We start from the raw sequence: 20,234 nt of genomic DNA, 5'->3' as shown, positions 1-20,234 counted from the left end.
TTCTCAACCACTGCACCACAAGGGAAGCCCTATCCACTCTTTTTTAGATTTCCTTCCCATTTAGGTCACCACAGAGCATTGAGTAGAGTTTTTGTACAGTAGGTTCTCATTAGTTATCTGTTTTATACTAGTAGTGTGTATATGTGAATCCCAATCTCCCAGTTCATCCCAGCCCACCCTCCCCTTCCCCCCTTGGTAACTGCAAGTTTGTTTTCTACATCTGTGATTCTATTTCTGCATAATTGACATTCTTTTGATGATGTTCACCTAGAGAAATTGTTAATCATGGAATTTTGACACTGAAAAAGTCACACTTCTATAAAACTTATTTTATCTTTTAGCATCATGTGGGCATTAAAGTATAAAACTTGAAAGAGCAAGGAGGCAAGACAATTAAAAAAAAATCAGTATTGTGAAAGGTCTGTATTGCTAGTGTACCAGTATCCTTTCGATAGCAGTAAAGAGCTTAATCATTTATCATAGAACCAGAAGGTTCTCATTTCACTTTTTAACAGTAAATGGAAGAAGATCATAAAACAGTTTTAATTGAGGGCTTCCCTGGTGGCTCAGTGGTTGAGAGTCCGCCTGCCGATGCAGGGGACACGGGTTCGTGCCCCGGTCCGGGAAGATCCCACATGCTGCGGAGCGGCTGGGCCTGTGAGCCATGGCCGCTGAGCCTGCGCGTCCGGAGCCTGTGCTCCGTAGCGGGAGAGGCCGCAGCGGTGAGAGGCCCGCGTACCGCAAAAAACAAAAACAAAAACGGTTTAATTGACATAATTTTGTTTTATCCAGATCCAGCATTTAAATTTTATTTTGGTTCCTGCTGAGATTTCAAGCCCTTGTGCTCCTGCACCCCCCACCCCTTGCCAATTTTGTAGAATATATTTGACAAATACTCTCTTGTCCATTGATTCCTCCCCACCATAGCCTACATTTTAAATAAAGATATATGTAGAAGCTTTAAGAAAAAGCAGTCATCTTCCCCTTTATATCAATGTGCCCCTTCCCTTTTTAAGATATTCTTGCTGTAGTTCGTTATAAACAGGTGCTTTTAAAAATTCAGATAAGACTTTATAAATGAAAAACATTAGCCTTGGTTGCATGCCTTTCAGTCAGACCAACTCCATTTCTAGAGACTCAAATCACATGACAGACAGTAATGTTTATCAGACATTTAACCAAAAGTTTGTAGCCCAGACATTCTTAGGCTTTTCTCACCATATCTGTGAGGTGGAAAGGGCAGAGTGGAAGGACTTGTATCTCCACTCCTGGTTAGATACTTGTTTTGCTAGGACTTGCTGTCAGTCTAAGACAGTTACTGGAAAGTGATTTAGACAGTGATAGTAATTGCCTTGCTGTTGCTTCTGTGAGAAACATTTTCTAAATTACCATTCAACTGCACACCTTTAGATCAGTCTTCAAAGACAGGCTGTTTTCTGCTAAAAAAAGAAATTGAATAATTACAAAAAATGAGCATGATCATTTGTGAAAATAGCTAGATTTAGAATGTACAAACTCTAGTCCCAGAAATACTGATAAAACACTACCCTGTGCAGCATGAGAGATGATTACCGTAAACTGTTTTGTTTTTATAGGCCAGTGATTTGTGATTTAATTTAAAGGATCATATAAACTTGATGCATCCTCATATTCTCATCATACTTCAGCTTTGAAAATGTATAGGCAGACTTTTATAGGACAAATAAATTTGTTGTATGTGACTACATGACCCCAGGTTTTGGGGTAGGCCTCATTTGGGAAATATGGACAAAACTGCTTTCCCACAAAATAAACATCACTGTAATCAATGCTTAAGGCTTGAGCTTTGTTGTCTGCACTGATACACCTCAGTTTTACATAAATAAAAGTAAAATCAGCATTTGCAATAGCATTTGCAACAGCCTATCAAAATGGTCAGTAGTATTGCTATTTAACCCTCCTTTTTCTTTTCTTAGGGACAGTCTCCCTCAATCCGCCAACTTATCATGCATGCGATGGCAGAATGGTACATGCGAGGGGAACAGTATGACCAGGCCAAATTGTCTCGAATACTTGATGTGGCCCAGGACTTGAAGGTGAGCTTGGAGGGACAGATTAACGGTTTTTATTTATTAATGATAAAAAATAACATTTTTATGTAACATAGGTGCTTTAGGAATAATTCACATGTAACTAGCTCTTAGCTAGAATGGTTGAGATTTAGAATTTTTCCTTGTATTGTAGAAAGAGATTGGAAGAAGAGTGGTTTTAGAAATGTAAAAATGTTTTCATTTACATTTCACTGAATTTTGTTTGGTCTTCTGTGATATTTGTAAGGCTGTTTTAAAGCAAGTGATAATTGACCTCAGATGTAATCTGTGAGATACATTTTTTGGAGAAACTGGTTGGCTTTCAACCCTTTTGCAGATTTCATTAGCATTAACAGGGTCTTTTGATAAATAGTGTGATTCTTGATGTCTTTGATCACTGGTAATGGTGTTGTAGTTGTACTTAGGTTAGAGTAAGCCTGAGTTTAGATTTTTAAAAATGGGTAAGAATAATTTTTCACGCTTTTGTGTTTTGCTTTGCTTTAGGTTAAATTATTTGAAAAAACACAGGGTAAAGTTTATTTTGAAGGTAAAGTCATGTGTTTGTCTTTGAAATGTGATCTTATTTTAAGTAGGGACAAGTGTTACCATTGATTTCTACTAAGCTGTTTAAAAAATTATGACTAAGAAAATATTAGCAGTATGTTTTATTTAGACTTGTTTGTGAAAATAAAAACTGGAAACAGAAAATAGGACAGAAAAGTCACTCAGTTGCTTGACTCGTAGTTTCTAATATCCTTTTTCTTTAGGCCTTGTCAATGCTGCTAAATGGTACTCCATTTGCCTTTGTTATTGACCTTGCTGCACTTGCTTCACGTCGTGAATACCTCAAACTTGACAAGTGGCTCACAGATAAAATTCGAGAGCATGGAGTAAGGATTTGTCTGTTTATTACTGCTTTTAATTTTTGATGGTCAAGATAGCTTAAGAAAGTGGCAATGAAGATGTTATTGTATTCTGGATTTTAGTCATAGTGCTTAGTCTTATCTGAAAGCAATTAATGATGAATTTCAAATACAGAGAGACTTTCTCTTTTCCAGGAGCCTTTTATCCAGGCTTGTATGACTTTTTTAAAGAGACGGTGTCCTTCTATTTTGGGTGGACTTGCACCAGAGAAAGATCAGCCCAAAAGTGCTCAACTTCCTCCAGAAACTCTGGCGACAATGTTGGCCTGTTTACAAGCTTGTGCAGGGTAAGAATAGCATGCTTGAAAATGACTGTTTAATATTGGAATTGGATTGAATGGATAATTGTTGATTTGAGGAAAGGGGGTTGAATGATTAAAAGTGACAACATCTAAGGTAATCCAGTGGTTTTTAAGTCCAAAGTACTATATATACTACATAAAATATGTATGAGATCTGTTTGAGTTAATTTTTTTGTATGTGGTGTGAGACAGGGTCCCAAATGCATAGTTTTGCATGTGAATATTCATTTGTCCTAACACCATTTGTTGAAGAGACTGGTCTGTCCCTGTGGAATTGTCTTCTAAAAGATCAGTTACACATAATACATGAGTTTATTTTGGGGCTCTTAGTTCTATTCCATTGATCTTGTCTATTCTTATGCCAGTACCACACTGTCTTGATTACTGTTGCTTTTTAGTAACTTTTAAAATTGGGAAGTGTGAGTTCTCCAACTTTGCTCTACTTTTTCATGATTGTTTTGGTCATTCTGCATCCCTTGAATTTTCATAAGAATTTTAGGGTCATCTTGTCAATTTCTGCAAATAAATTACATAGCCCAGTGAGATTTTGATAAGGATTATGTAGAATCTTTAGATCATTTGAGGGGATAGTGCCATTTTAACAGTATTAAGCCTTCCAATTCATGAATCTGAGATATTTACCCATTTCTTTAGGGCTCTGATTTCTTTCAGTATGTTTGCACTTCTTTTGTTATGCTTATTGATAGGTATTTTGTACAAGTCATGAACGTCCAGTCTAAAGTTGGATAGAAGTGGTAAGAGCAGACAGCCTTATCTTGTTCCTGATTTAGGAGAAAAGTATCCAGTGTTTCAGAATTAACTATGATGTTAGCTGTGGGTTTTTTATAGTTACATTTCACATTGAGGGGGGTTTCCTAGTTAGTTTGTGGGTGTGTGTGGGTGTGAGTGATGAGTTTGGTTTGGTTTGGCTTTGGTTGCGCCTCAAGGCACACGGGATCCTAGATCCCTGACCCAGGGATGGAACCTATGCCCCCTGCAGTGGAAGTTCAGAGTCTTAACCACTGGACTGCCAGGGAAGTCCCTGTTTGGTGTTTTTTCATTAAAGCATTTTGTCAAATGTTTCTGTCTGCATCTATTGAGATGATCATGTGGTTTTTGTTTTTTATTCTGTTGGTGTGGTATGTTATGTTAATTGATTTTTTGGATGTTAAAAAAACCTTGCCTTCCTGGGATAAATCTCACTTGGTCTTTGTATACACTTCCTTTTTTTTTTTTTTTTTTTTTTTTTTTTTGCGGTACGAGGGCCTCTCACTGTCGTGGCCTCTCCCGTTGCGGAGCACAGGCTCCGGACGCGCAGGCTCAGCGGCCATGGCTCATGGGCCCAGCCGCTCCGCGGCATGTGGGATCTTCCCGGACCGGGGCACGAACCCGTGTCCCCTGCATCGGCAGGCGGACTCTCAACCACTGCGCCACCAGGGAAGCCCTACACTTCCTTTTTATATGCTGCTGAATTCAGTTTGCTAGTATTTGGTGAGCATTTTTGTGTCTGTATTCCTAAGGGATATTGTTCTGTAGTTTTCTTGTATTGTCTTTGGTTTTGGTATCAGGATAATATTGGCCTCATATAATGAGTTGATAAGTGTCCAGTCTTCTAATTTTTGTGAGAAGGTTTGGTGTTAATTCTTTAAATGTTCCATAGAATTCAGTGAATCCCCCTGGTCTTGGGCTTTTTCTTGTGGGTGGATGTTGTTTACTAATTCAGTATCTCTACTTGTTATTGCTGTGTTGAGATTTTCTGTTTCTTCTGGAGTTAGATTCAGTAGTTTGTGTCTTTCTAGGAATTTGTCTATTTCATCTAGCTTATCTAATTTGTTAGCATACGATTGTTTTATATGATACCCCATAATCTTTCTTGGTTCTGTAATGTTGGTAGTAATGTCCTCTCTTTCAATTTCTGGTTTTAGTAATTCAAGTCTTCCATTTAGTTTATTGCAGCTCTAAACTTTATTATTTCCTTCCTTCTGCTTATTTTGGGTTTAGTTTGAGCTTTTAAAAAATTTATTAATTGGAAGGTTAGGCTTTTTTATGCTAACATCTCTGTCATGTTATACAATTATCATTTATGTTTTGTGGTGAGAACAATTAAGATCTAGGCTCTCAGCAACTTTGAAGTTTATAATAAAGTATTGTTGACTCTACACATTACTGAAAGTGGGATATAGAAGCCTCCAGCTATATTTTTGAATTATCTATTTCTCCCTTTAATTTTCCCTTCATATGCTTTGGGACTCTGTTTGTAAGTATGTATGTCTTTCTGTTGGATTGGCCTTTTTATTATTATAAAGTATCTTTGTCTATTAATTTTTTTCTTAAAGGCGATCTTATCTGAAATTTATATAGTCATTGTAGTTCTCTTTTGGTTAAGGTTTGCAAGGCATACCTTTTTTCATTTTTTACTTTCAAGTTATATGTGTTTTTTAAAAATCTAAAGTGTCTCCTTTAGACAGCATATAATTGGATTATTTTTTAAAAATCCATTTTGACCATTTCTGCCTTTTAATTGGAGTATTTAATTTACTTACATTTGACATAATTACTGCTAAGGTAGGATTTACCCATGCTCTTTTGCTTAGTTTTTCTATATGTCGTATGTCTGTTTTGGATCTCCATTCCTCCATTACTGCCTCCTTTAGTGTTTGTTTTGTTTTGTTTTGTCTTTAATTAATTAATTAATTTATTTTTGGCTGCATTGGATCTTCGTTGCTGCGTGCAGGCTTTCTCTAGTTGCGGCGAGCAGGGGGCTGCTCTTCGTTGTGGTGCATGGGCTTCTCATTGCGGTGGCTTCTCTTGTTGCGGAGCATGGGCTCTAGGCACGCAGGCTTTGGTAGTTGTGGCGTGTGGGCTTGGTAGTTGTGGCGTGTGGGCTCAGTAGTTGTGGCTCGCGGGCTCTAGAGTGCAGGCTCAGTAGTTGTGGCACAGGGGCTTAGTTGCTCTGCAGCATGTGCGATCTTCCCGGACCAGGGCTTGAACCCATGTCCCCTGCATTGGCAGGGGGATTCTTAACCACTGGACCACCAGGGAAGTCTCCTCCTTTAGTATTAAATAGATCTTTCTAGTGTATCATCTTAATTTCCTTGCTGTTAACTTTGACATGTTTTTGAGTTTCTTTTTTCCTTTGGGTATTAAAATTAACATTTTTAACTCAAAACAATGTAGTTCCAATTAACACCAACTGAATTTCAGTAAGATACAAAAATTTCCTCTAAACGGTTCTGTTCCTTTCCTCCTTCAAAGTGCTACTATTGGGCTTCCCTGGTGGCGCAGTGGTTGGGAGTCCGCCTGCCGATGTAGGGGACGCGGGTTTGTGCCCCGGTCCAGGAGGGTCCCACGTGCTGCGGAGCGGCTGGGCCCGTGAGCCGTGGCCGCTGGGCCTGCCCGTCCGGAGCCTGTGCTCCACGGCAGGAGAGGCCGCAGCGATGAGGGGCCTGCGTACCGCAAAGAATAAAAAAACAAAAACAAAGTGCTGCTATTGTCAAATAGTATCTTTATATGTTGTGTGCCCATCAAAAGATTTGATGTTATTGTTTAATGTAATCATTGTCCTTTAAGCCAAGTAGGAGATAAAAAGATCATATATAAGGGAGAAATATAGTCATAATGTGTTTTATATTTACTTACGTCCCTGTACGGGTGCTCTGTTTTTTCATACAGATTCAAGTTACTGTATAGTGTCTTCATTTCAGCCCAAAGGGTTTCTGTTATTTCTTTCCCCTTTTTTTAAAAGTATTTATGGGGCTTCCCTGGTGGCGCAGTGGTTGAGAGTCCGCCTGCCGATGCAGGGGACGTGGGTTCGTACCCCAGTCCAGGAAGATCCCGCACGCCGCGGAGCAGCTGGGCCCATGGGCCATGGCTGCTGGGCCTGTGCGTCCGGAGCCTGTGCTCCGCGACGGGAGAGGCCACAACAGTGAGAGGCCTGCGTACCGCAAAAAAAAAAAAAAAAAAGTATTTATGTATTTGTTTATTTGGTTGTGCTGGGTATTAGTTGCGGCTCGTGGTTTCCTTAGTTGTGGCATGCAAACTCTTAGTTGCAGCATGCGTGTGGGATCTAGTTCCCTGACCAGGGATCGAACCCAGGTCCCCTGCATTGGTAGTGCGGCAGAGTCTTAACCACTGTGCCACCAGGAAAGTCACTCTATTATTTCCTATTAGGGCAGGTCTGTTAACGATGAATTACCTCAGCTTTTGTTTCCTTTATATTTGAAGAATAGTTTTGTCAAATAAAGGATTTCTGCTTGACATTACTTTTTCTTCAACACTTTGAATATGCCGTCCCACTACTTTCTGGCTTCCATAGCTATTAATTTTTTTCAAGGCTCCCTTGTATTTAAGTTGCCCCTCTTGCTGCTGCTAAGATTTATTTCTTTCAACAGCTTGATTATGTTGTTTCTAGGCATGGATTTCTTTGAGCTTATATTACTTGGAATTCGTTGAGCTTCTTGGATGTGTAAATTAATTTTCATCAAATTCGGAAAGTTTTCAGCCATTTTATCAACAAATACTCTTTCTACCCCTTTCTATCTCCTCTCATTATGTTTTGTTGGTACCTTTGGTAGTGTTGCACATGTCTCAGTCTGTGTTTATTTTTTTCCCTTTCAGTTTTTCAATCTTTATTGGACTATATTCAAGTTCTTGGATGCTTTTTACGTGCTTGAACCTGCTGTTGGGAACCCGTAGTGAAGTTCTCGTTTCAGTTATTTTACTTTCTTCTTTTTAAATTTGTATTGATACACTGTTTTTTGAGACATCTTTTTCAGACTTCCTGTAGTTCTTTTTTTGTTGTTTTTGTTAATCATTTATTTATCAAGAGAAGCTATTCCTTAGCCCAGATATTAGTAGTTCATAGTTTCATAGTTCAGGAACACAGGTAAGTGACAAACTTCCATGGAACTCAACGCAAAGAAATTCTTTATATTCCAAAATCACTTCACACTCTGAAAGATACCAGCCTTCCTCATCTCCTCAAAATCTTGTATGGAATCATAATTTCTGTAGAAGTCTGCATAGGCCTTCTTCTTGGTTCAGCCACAGCAAACTTACAGAAAGCTGCAATTCCCAAGGAGATAATGAATGCTCCAGCAATATGAAATCACAGACGCTTGGCCAGAAGGCCACGCATCTGAGGTTTTGTCAAAGAACTGGAAGCCATGGTAGTTTTTCTCCTTGACAGCTCAACAACGATGTCCTTCCAGACAGGTGGAGAAATGGCCCTGTAGTTCTTTTGACTTTTTTTTTTCTTTGAACATAGTTAAAATAGCTGATTTAAAGTCTTTGTCTGGTTAAGTCCAACATCCGTTCTTCCTGAGGGACAGTTTCTCTTGATAGCATTTTTTCCCTATGTACGGGCCATGCCTTCTTTGTGTGTGTGTGCATGTCTTATAATTTGTGGTCGAAAACTGGAAAGTTTAAATAATGTGGCAATTCTTGAAATCAGATTTTACCCCCACACAAGCGTTTTTTGTTTTGTTATTGCTCTTTTCTGAACAAATTCAGTAATGTCTGTATTCTTTGTCATCTTTGGTCCCTGAAATCTCTGTTTGGGTAAGCCTTGTGTTCAGCTAAGATTGGAGATTTTCTTAAACTCTGGAATCAATAAGCTATTCTTTACCCTGGGATTCTGTGTGCATGTTTAGGCACATCTTTAACACTAACTTTAACACTGTTAAACCCACTGAACTTTAACACCTTGTTCTTTTATTCGCCTGTAGTTAACCATTTTTATTTTTTTGTGGGTTATCTCTGTGTTAGAAAAGTATATATTTTCCTCTTTCCGGTAGAAAAGGTAGTAAGTATATTATATACTTATTGCACTATGCTTCTTTCATTTGATCATATATCCCAGAGTCCACGCCATGAAATTATAGTTTCCTTATTCCTTGTAATTAATCTGTTGTACTCCACTGAATAGATGTTTTGTGCCTTAGTAAATCAGTACCCATTGGTAGATATTCTGTTTATTCCACTCTGTGTCACAAATAATGTTGCAACGAATAGCATTTTGCATCCATCATTTTTGCCAGTGCATATTTGGGCCCACCAGAAGTAATTGTTACGTTAAAGGGAAATGCATGTGTAATTTTGTTAGGTGCAAAAGTTTTCTCTATAGCAAGTTCTCCTTTTATAACCAGAGGCAGTTGGTCTATTTCCCCATTGTCTTGTAGCTAATCTGAAAGTTGAAATATGGCTATCTCCATGAAGTTTTTTTAACATGAAGTTTTAATTGCAGGGGAGGTGGGTATTTTTAACCCAGATACATAGAGGCTAGAGACAGCTACTCATGTTCTTCTATTTGAAATACCTTTTGGAAATTAATGGTTTTACTACTTACTACTAACTTAAATAAGTAGGTCCACACTGTTAGGAGTTGACATCTCTCTTTTCTTTTCCATGGTCTGTAATATTTTTCTCCCTTGCTTCAGTGGATGTAAAAATAACTCATGGTTCATTTTCATTTGTAGCCCATATTTTTATTGAATATCCTTGATTTACAATATTATATGTCACAGGTGTACTAATTCATAATTTTTAAAGGTTATACTTCATTTATGGTTATTATAAAATACTGGCTGTATTTCTTGTATTGTACAATATAACCTTGTAGCTTATTTTATACATAATAGTTTGTACCTCTTAATCCCCTGCCCCTACATTGCCCCCTCCCTCTAGTCCGTATATGAACCATTCATTTTTTTCATGTTGGCAAAAATAAAAAAATTGTAGATTTTGATGTAGTGCTGTTTTTGTTGGCCACGCTGCACAGCATGCAGGATCTTAGTTCTCCGACCAAGGATCGAACCCGCGCATCCTATTTGACATTTTAGAAGTCAGTCAATTCTGTATGTGCTTGCCAAATATAGTTAGTGACTATGGGTATGGCATTTTTATCTATACTTAAATAAAAGTCTTATTTTTGACTATGAGAACCTAGTCTAAAAATTGCTTACCTGTTTACTTTGATATGTCCAGATTTGGGCATAATTTTTGATGAAGTAGTTGAGGATATTGAATGTTTCTTAAGAGTAGTATTTCAAAATACATAGGCAACACTATACACAAGGCTTAATTTCAGAGGTGTAAAAAATATTTTCAAGGGAAAGCCAGTGCTCAGAAAATCCTGGTGATTAATGACAGGTGCAAAAACATGGGATATGGTGGAAATTTGGCCATAGGTTTTAGCAAGTTTTCTTTATTAGAAACCTAGATTTGTTTATTTAGGTATTCTAGGAAATAATAAGTGACGTTTTTCACTTTTCATTTCTCTTAAGGAGTGTTTCTCAGGAGTTATCAGAAACCATCCTCACCATGGTAGCCAACTGCAGTAATGTTATGAACAAGGCCAGACAGCCACCACCTGGAGTTATGCCAAAAGGACGCCCTCCTAGTGCTAGCAGCTTAGATGCCATTTCTCCTGTTCAGGTAAATGAACACTACACTTGGTACATCTCCATTTGTTCATAGACTTGGAATAGAATAAACTTGTACGTCATCATTAATAATCTACTCAAAGGAAATTTTTGTCTGAATTTATTATATTTTAGATAACTGCATGTCTAGTATCCACTTAAAGGAGATCCGTAAATAGGCATTGTGGTTGAGAACAGATTTTAATCATTAAGTAGAAAGAACATGACTATGAGAGGAAAGATACAAGACAACTTATTTAGGGCTTCTTTTTAAGATAAGAATAACTTAGACTTGAGAAATAAGCACTGCCTTTGAACCTGATGTGTCTTGTTTGTAGCTTCACGGGCCAAGCAACAGTGCTAGAGCATAAGGACTTGTTATAACTGGGGCTCTTCAGCTCTCAACTGAACTGCTCTTTTAAAAACAAGGTACATTTAAGTTACTCCCTGACACCAACCACCCCCTTCTCTCTGGGAGCAACGTATTCCGCTTCTATTTTCAGCTGCATTGAATGGCAGATTGGGGTTTATTTTAAGAAAAGAAAGAGCATTTAGTGATTCTTCGGTGACCACTTTATAAAAGGCATTTTGTGTATTATTTTCTATAGTCACAAAGGTCTGAAATAATGCCACAAACTAAGAAGCTTAGAAGTGCAGTTATTAGATATTTTATAAAATCTTTTGGTGTATAGTATACCTTGTTTTTTGTTTCTGTTTTTGTTTTGGGGTTTTTTTTGGTTTTGATTTTTTTTTTTTTTTTTTTTTTTTTTAATCAGAGCTGATCTCCAACCCCAAGATTCTCAAATTTTGACTAGATATATTTGTTTTGACTAGATTTCTAATTTCTAATGCTTTTATTGTGTTGAAAGTTAAATAACTCGCATTGAGAGATTTCTTTTAAAGGGGCTTACGGGAAATTTTACAGACTGCCCCATGTCGCTACTAAATGTTTAGTAGTACAGCTTCAGAGAAATTCGTATGAAATGTTATTCTTGAAGTTTTATAGCCCTCATATTGTGGCTCTGGTTCTTTGGCAGGGGCTGACTCTTTAAACCTAGTCCATCTATGATATAATAAGAAAAATGACTGGTACTCTTGATTTGGGGATTTAAGCATCATCAAGATTGTGTGTGGTTTTGCAGTTTATATAAAGCATTTGAAGAGCTGTTGCTAAAGATTGCTTTACCTGTGTCGTTTGTCTGCCTTTGCTTGAAGTATGTTTAATACGTTTTTATAATGTTTTTCTTTAGATTGACCCTCTTGCTGGAATGGCATCTCTTAGTATAGGTGGTTCAGCTGCCCCTCACACCCAGAGTATGCAGGGCTTTCCTCCAAATTTGGGTTCTGCATTCAGTACCCCACAGTCACCAGCAAAAGCATTTCCACCCCTTTCAACCCCAAATCAGACAACCGCATTCAGTGGTATTGGAGGACTTTCATCACAGCTTCCAGGTAAGGGGGTTGGTGGGTAGGGGTGCAGATTATTTGTAAGCCTCATCGTGCCTTAGTGTATATAAGGTGTTTTGGAGTCACTATGATAAAGGAAAGCTGCTTGAACTAAATCGTGAAAAATTGCGCTCATATCCCAAGTTGGGAAGAGAGAAACATTACATTAATTTAGTCAAATTGCAATGAGGATATTTGTACTTGTAAAGTTAGTTGAATTGTTCAGTAAGGATTGTATTATCAGATGATAGTATAAATATTAAAAGTGTGTTAACCACATTCTGAAGAACTTAGGCTTAGATCAAAACTCATAGCTTTATGAATTACTCAAGGTTGGTATAAATAAAGGTAGAATATTTCACACACCAGATTCAGGTATATGTTCTGCCTTTTTGCACCTACCTTGGAAATGATAGTAAATCCCTAAAACTTTTCCATATACTTTGGCTTTTTTTTTTTTTTTTTGCGGTACATGGGCCTCTCACTGTTGTGGCCTCTCCCGTTGCGGAGCACAGGCTCCGGACACACAGGCTCAGAGGCCATGGCTCACGGGCCCAGCCGCTCCGCAGCATGTGGGATCCTCCCGGACCAGGACACGAACCCGTGTCCCCTGCATCGGCAGGCGGACTCTCAACCACTGTGCCACCAGGGAAGCCCCACATATTTTGGCTTTTAACTTAATGTTGAAGTAAAGGTTACATTTTTTCCCCCTCTAGTAACCACATGTTTCTCCTAAGCTATCTGAACCTTTTATTGCCAGAGTATAAGTTTAGAGTACTAAAACCTAAGGAGTGAAATGTTGTAATAACTCTGTAACCTAGTTACCACTGAGTTAACAAAAGACCCTAATTTTTTAATTAATATAAGTTTTTAATTAAAAACTTATTTTTTGATGTGAATAAAGTCAAGAATATGAGTAACGATAAAACTTCTGGCTGCCTTCGTTCTTTCTAGTAGGTGGTCTTGGCACAGGCAGCCTGACTGGTATAGGAACTGGGGCTCTTGGACTCCCTGCAGTGAATAACGATCCTTTTGTGCAGAGGAAACTGGGCACCTCTGGACTGAACCAGCCTACATTCCAGCAGAGTAAGATGAAACCTTGTAAGTGGTAGTGTTGTCTGTGATTGTGAAGTGTGACTGATGGATATAAAACTTGCATGTCCAATTTGTTGTCCCTAGAGATACATGGACAAAGACATTGACTTATCTTAATATATTGTTAGTAGGGCCGTTGATACGCCTCCTAGATCAGTGGGAGTAAATTCATACATTTAAATTATTAAAACAAAAATTTGAGGTATCATTCCACCTTTGATCCTGGATTGCCAGAACAAGTTGACTGTTAATAAGAGGTAGCATCCTTTGAGGTGTTATCCTAAAAGTAAGAAGTAAAGAGAAAAGACTTTCATCAGTTTAAGTCTATGTATGTAAGTCTTATACTTATCCTAAAGATTTTTTAGTGTTTTTTTTCCTTTTCTTTCCTTTTTTTTTTTTTTTTTTGTGGTACGCGGGCCTCTCACTGTTGTGGCATCTCCCGTTGCGGAGCACAGGCTCAGCGGCCATGGCTCACGGGCCCAGCCGCTCCGCGGCATGTGGGATCCTCCCGGACCGGGGCACGAACCCGTGTCCCCTGCATCGGCAGGCGGACTCTCAACCACTGCGCCACCAGGGAAGCCCTTCTTTCCTTTTTTTTTAACAAATCAGGAGCAGCCAGGAGAATTTCAGATTTCTGTTTCAGCTTGGCAGTTTATAAAGTAAATAACTATATTTACTTTAATGTTTATTTTAATATAATAGCTTTATGATATATATAGCCTTATAGTACACATAAGTATTGCCATATATATGATGCTACAAAAACCAATTTTTTAAGTATTAATCTCCTTTAGTAGGTTATTTCAAAATCAGAGACGTCCTCTTTGTAAATACATAGGTATCATTGGCTTATAAATATCCTTGTCATTGGGACTAAATATTCATCATACAAGGTTTGAAAGTATACCAAGTGACAGTGACTTTAAAATGTTAGTGTGAAAGACTTGTCTGAATGTTATGTTTTGTAGCATGCGTTGTGTTTATATCAAGTGTCATGCACATGCATTGAGAATTCTTACATGTAAAAGGTGATTTTTTTTTTAATAAAGTAGTAAAGATTTGTTAACCTCAAGTGAGGTTGTATTGAGGGTAAGTGCATTATGAATTTGAACCTAGTGAACTTTCATGGTGTGATAAATCCTTATGAAGAAAGTACTAGGGTAGGACTATGGTTGTAAGGCAGTTTTGTGAGAATCTTCTGTGTCCCTAGAGCACTTGAATATTGAAACTTGACCACTTAAAATACTTCACTTTATTTTTTCCTTAAAATTCAAACTGTATTGGTCTCTCTGGCTCTGCTTTATGTGGGGGAGTGATGCTTTATGTGGGGGAGTGAAGGAAGAGCCTAAATGCCCACTGGTTGCTTTTCTGTTTCTAACAGCGGACTTGTCTCAGGTGTGGCCAGAGGCAAATCAGCACTTTAGTAAAGAGATAGATGATGAAGCAAACAGCTATTTCCAGAGAATATATAATCACCCACCACATCCAACCATGTCTGTTGATGAGGTGAGTGTCTAGGACGATCTAATTCTTTATGGTTTAGGTAAATCTTAAATAAATGCCCTTTTCAAAGTGAAATTCCAACATAAGGTGTTTTGATATGTTTGTGCATCTTTGGAAACCTTAATATTTGTCTCAAGCTCAGTTTATTCTTAAATATTCTGCTTAACAATAAAGAATATTTGAGGAATGCTCTTAATAATGGTTTCCTTTATGTGTATATTATTTTTGTCTTGCTTTCTCCAGGTATTAGAAATGCTACAGAGGTTTAAAGATTCTACCATAAAGAGAGAACGAGAAGTATTTAACTGTATGCTAAGGAACTTGTTCGAAGAATATCGGTTCTTCCCCCAGTACCCTGATAAAGAGTTACATATAACAGCTTGCCTGTTCGGTGGTATAATCGAAAAAGGACTGGTCACTTACATGGCATTAGGTTTGGCCCTACGATATGTTCTTGAAGCCTTACGCAAGCCTTTTGGATCCAAAATGTATTATTTTGGGATTGCTGCACTAGATAGATTTAAAAATAGGTGAGTGGATAGGTTTCCTGTGAAGCTTCTCTTTTTTAATATAAGGAGAAACAGTAGCTTACTTTTCAACTAATTCTTGCCATGCCTTATCATTATATGTATATTAACTAATCTTCATGACTGTATGAAGTAAAAGAGGAAGAAGTGAAGACAATTAAATTCGTTACAATTGACAAATATGTGGTAGGAAAAGTATAAAATGAAATAGCAATTTTTTTGGTTTGTTTATTGAGGTATACTTTATATACGTAAAAGTCAGTATTTCAGGTGAACAGCTCTTTGAAGTTTGACAAATTCTAACAGTTGTATAACCACTGCCACCAACACCACAATCAAGATACAGAATATTTTCGTCACCCCCAAGAAGTTTTCTTATTCCCCCTTTGTAGTTAACTTTCCCTCACATCTAACCCCTGGCAATCACTGATCTGATTTGTCTAGTTTTTCCAGAGTATTATTTAAATGGAATCATACACAATGTGTATGAGTCTGACTTGCACATAGCATGATGCTTTTGAGATTTATCCATGTTACTGCATGTTTCAGTAGTCTGTTTCTTTTTACTGCTGAGTAGTATTCCATTCTGTGGGTTCATTAGCAAATTGTTTTTCTATTTACCTGTTGATGAACATTTGGAGTCGTTTCCAGACAGTAGTTTTAGTGGCTCATTGTAATCTGATATTAAGTGGAATGAGACCTTTAAAAAACAATCAGTAATAACTGTTTTTTGATGTAAAAGGGGTGAAGTTCATAAATATCCACCCCCTTACTTCTTTGTTCTTCCTTTTGGCGTTCTCTTCAAATAAGGTATTTAAAAGGGAAAAAGGGGGGAAATGGCCTAGGCTAGCTTTTGAAAAATTTTAAATTGTGCTGCCTCTGTTCTTACATGAAATGGTAAAGAATGAATGTTTTTGTTGGCAGATTGAAGGACTATCCCCAGTATTGTCAGCACTTGGCTTCTATTAGTCACTTTATGCAATTTCCACATCATTTACAGGAGGTAAGTGTCTTCAGTACCTACGTAGTTGGATGGTTTATCTATTTTAATTTGATTTTGAATTTACTGGCAATGGCATTAAGATTTCTTAATGATTGGCATGATACAGGTATACATATTATTTGTTGCTTGTTTTGCAGGTTAATCACGAAAAAATACAGGTTTTGGGTTACCTTTTGTAAGCAGTGGTTTTGCTTGATTTAATAAAAGGCTTTTGCTGGCTCTTTTAGCCTAATAATGCTATTGAGGTAGACATCTTTCGCTGTTACCAAGAATCCCTTGCCTGAGTCTAAAAAGGATTTGGATTGGGACTCTTTGATTAAAATAAGTAAAGTTGTCCCTCTGATTTAAATGTTAACATGAATCAGACCTGTTTCTTTTTGTTGTTCCGGTGGTGCTGGTGGTTTGTTTTGTTTTTTTGTTTCTTTGGTTTTGGGCGGGGGATGTGCTGCTCCACGTGGCTTGTAGAATCTTAGTTCCCCAACCATGGATTGAACCGGGGCCACGGCAGTGAAAGCGCCGAGTCCTAACCACTGGACCACCAGGGAATTTCCAGAGCTGTTTCATATAAAACTTTCAGATCAGCTGTTTCTTAAAAATACAGCCTTTTTTTTTTTTTTTTTGCGGTACGCGGGCCTCTCACTGTTGTGGCCTCTCCCATTGTGGAGCACAGGCTCTGGACACGCAGGCCCAGCGGCCATGGCTCACCGGCCCAGCCGCTCTGTGGCATGTGGGATCTTCCTGGACTGGGGCACGAACCTGTGTCCCCTGCATCGGCAGGGGGACTCCCAACCACTGCGCCAACAGGGAAGCCCAAAATACAGCTGCCTTAAACTACCTGCTTAGATTCCTTTGAGGTTAAAAAGGAGACAGTCCCTGAGGAAATGGACCTAGAGAATATATATTTTAAGCCACATTATGTGATTGTTCTTGAAATTTGTAAACTATTACTTTAATGATTGATTTTAGGTGATTACTAAACATTCACACTTTTGCCTTACCTTTGGTCAAAGTCAGCTTATAGAGAACAAAGAAAGTTGATTAATCTCTATTGACTTTATTAAAATAAAAGATGAACTGCTTTATAAGATCATATTTTTAAGATATCAGAAAGATCAGAATTTGAACCTACTTTTAATTCTATTATAATTTAGTCCAGCGCTTTCTACCTCATCCCACTGGGTTTGTTTGTAGGAGGGTAGGGTCATTATGATGGTTTAGCGTAGGAAACCATAGCATGGGGGGCAGAAGTGTATTCATGCCTCTTGAGGGGGTGGAGGACTGTGCCAAAACTATAGCACTGAAAACTAGACAGGAAAGCGGAGTTTGAAAAGCTAGGATGGGAGGTCAGAGGCTTACTACAATCAAGTGTTTTTGGAATTGAGAGCTGGAAATATGGGCCTTGGAAGACTAGAAAGAACAAGGGAGGTGGTATGAAAGTGATCACACAAAGCAGTGATCCTAGTTCCCACTGTAACAAGATACCCAGAGAAGAGAAGGGAGGTCATTGTTTATATTTCTACAGTCAATTTAAAGGGCTGTACTTTCTTCAGAGATTGTCCTTCCTTGAAAATGTCCCCCCCCCCCTTTTTTTTTTTTTCCTGTACGCGGGCCTCTCACTGTTGTGGCCTCTCCCGTTGCGGAGCACAGGCTCCGGATGCGCAGGCTCAGCGGCCATGGCTCACGGGCCCAGCCGCTCCGCAGCATGTGGGATCTTCCCGGACCAGGGCACGAACCCATGTCCCCCGCACCGGCAGGCAGACTCTCAACCACTGCGCCAGCAGGGAAGCCCTGTCCCCTTTTTTGAATAAAGTTATTGTATATATAGATAATAGTTTGTTTTGTTATAGGTACAAGCTGTAGGAAATAGTATCACAAAGGGTGTGTCAGTCTTCTGATTTGTGTGTGAGAAGGACTTTTATTGGCCTGTGAAATGGAAAGAAAAACTTGTCCTGGAACATCCAGTATAATGCTTACCTCCAGTTGGCTAGGTGGTGTGGTATACACTGTTTTGTGGTAATAGCTTTATTGAGAGCAGACTCATATTGCAGTGTGTTTTTTAGGCCACAGTTTTCTCATCAGCATCCAATAGAAAAGAAATTAGTTTGGGCTTCCCTGGTGGTGCAGTGGTTAAGAATCCGCCTGCCAATGCAGGGGCCACGGGTTCGAGCCCTGGTCCAGGAAGATCCCACATGCCGCAGAGCAACTAAGCCACAACTGAGCCTACGTGCCACAACTACTGAAGCCCACGCGCCTAGAGCCTGTGCTCTGCAACAAGAGAAGCCACCGCAACGAGAAGCCCACACACCACAAGGAAGAGTAGCCCCTACTTGCGGCAACTAGAGAAAGCCCGCACGCGGCAACAAAGACCCAACACAGCCAAAAATAAATAAATAAAATTTAAGAAAAAGAAATCAGTTTACTATATAAATTTTAAAACTTTACATGTATTAAGGGATTTAAGGAAATTTATATGCAGGCATTTGTGGCTACTCTTTTGGAACTTGTTTTGTTAGACTAGTTCTCTGATAAATACTTTAGAAACATATTAATATTTTACCTTTACTCCTTAAGGAGTTCATGGTATCCACTATATATTATATATATAATATATATATATTATATCTAATTATATATTATAGACATAGGAATATGGACCAGAATGGGGTGAGACGTAAGGGAGATAGATGAACCAAAAGAATGCTCTGAAATAATTTCTATTCTCTCAGTAGTGAGGGAGGTGTAATTCAAAAATTTCAGTTTCTGTTAAGAACTCTTCTAATGTGTTTCTCTCTCCCTACCCCCATAGTATATCGAGTATGGACAGCAATCTAGAGATCCTCCTGTGAAAATGCAGGGCTCTATCACAACCCCTGGAAGTATTGCACTGGCTCAAGCCCAGGCCCAGGCCCAGGTTCCAGCGAAAGCTCCCCTTGCTGGTCAGGTTAGCACTATGGTAACCACCTCAACAACCACCACTGTTGCTAAAACAGTTACAGTCACCAGGCCAACTGGAGTCAGCTTTAAGAAAGATGTGCCAGTAAGTAGGTCTGTCTTTTTTCGTTGTTGGATTTGATATGTTGTAATATATCCAGTAGTGAACATGTATTTTAATTTTATTATAAACAACACATGCCTACTAAAAAAAAAGCATTTCTCCCTTTGTCTCTCCGCCTTCCCACCCCGATTTCCCACACACAGCCACTATTAATAATAGTTCAATACATAGTCTTTCCAGCACTTCCAGCAGTACACAGTCATACACACCATGTATATTTTGTATACTAAAGAAATCTGTATACATTCCCGCCCCGGGATTTGTCTAGGAAGGATTTCAGTTTGTTTATTTTATGTATTTTATTTCTTTAGCCTTCTATTAATACTACAAATATAGATACATTACTTGTGGCCACAGATCAAACAGAGAGAATCGTAGAGCCCCCAGAAAATATCCAAGAGAAAATTGCTTTTATCTTCAACAACCTCTCCCAGTCAAATATGACACAAAAGGTGAGTCTGAAATAATAGTTTATATATCACTACAAATGCTCTCTATTCTTTTCCTTGATGGATTGGGGGATTTATATATGACATTCTGCACCCTTTTAATACTTTTAAAGGTAGAGATAATAGAATGAAAATGAAGGGAACATGGATATACAACTACTGGTTGTGGATTTTGTAGACATTAAATAGCACTGGTATTATTTTTTATTATTTTTATTTTTTATTTTTCTATTTTGGCCGCACCTTGTGGCATGTGGGATCTTAGTTCCCCTACCAGGTATTGAACCCACACTCCCTGCAGTGGAAGTGTGGTGTCTTAACCACTGGACCTCCAGGGAAGTCCCAAATAGCATTGTTTTGCCATGAGTTATAGCCTTTTTGAAGTAAACTTGAAAATGATTTCATGATGATGGAAATTTCATTTGTATTTCTAATCACAAT

At 38.4% G+C, this 20,234-nt stretch overlaps 1 protein-coding gene, 1 non-coding gene and 1 pseudogene across 3 annotated transcripts in view; 2 read left to right on the top strand and 1 right to left on the bottom strand.

The window, feature by feature from the left end:
* Positions 1–20,234, top strand: part of CNOT1 (CCR4-NOT transcription complex subunit 1) — a 99,861-nt gene that overhangs the window by 53,600 nt on the left and 26,027 nt on the right. Inside the window, exons 14-24 of one of the 2 annotated variants that reach the window (XM_065898882.1) lie at positions 1,956–2,075; positions 2,837–2,959; positions 3,128–3,279; positions 10,578–10,728; positions 11,966–12,167; positions 13,116–13,262; positions 14,638–14,762; positions 15,003–15,289; positions 16,211–16,289; positions 19,096–19,326; positions 19,656–19,796. In XM_065898882.1, the coding sequence (XP_065754954.1) occupies positions 1,956–2,075; positions 2,837–2,959; positions 3,128–3,279; positions 10,578–10,728; positions 11,966–12,167; positions 13,116–13,262; positions 14,638–14,762; positions 15,003–15,289; positions 16,211–16,289; positions 19,096–19,326; positions 19,656–19,796 (1,758 nt within the window). The remainder of the gene's footprint in view (positions 1–1,955; positions 2,076–2,836; positions 2,960–3,127; positions 3,280–10,577; positions 10,729–11,965; positions 12,168–13,115; positions 13,263–14,637; positions 14,763–15,002; positions 15,290–16,210; positions 16,290–19,095; positions 19,327–19,655; positions 19,797–20,234) is intronic. The other variant, XM_065898883.1, reaches the window with a different exon arrangement.
* LOC136141331 (cytochrome c oxidase subunit 6C-like) lies at positions 8,235–8,461 on the bottom strand (annotated as a pseudogene).
* Positions 11,017–11,152, top strand: LOC136141625 (small nucleolar RNA SNORA50). The gene has a single exon (XR_010657792.1). It is a non-coding gene; the product is annotated as a small nucleolar RNA SNORA50 (small nucleolar RNA).

Source organism: Phocoena phocoena, chromosome 20, assembly GCF_963924675.1.
Source record: "Phocoena phocoena chromosome 20, mPhoPho1.1, whole genome shotgun sequence".
Classification (NCBI taxonomy): domain Eukaryota; kingdom Metazoa; phylum Chordata; class Mammalia; order Artiodactyla; family Phocoenidae; genus Phocoena; species Phocoena phocoena.
This window is presented reverse-complemented; position numbering and strand designations above follow the sequence as displayed.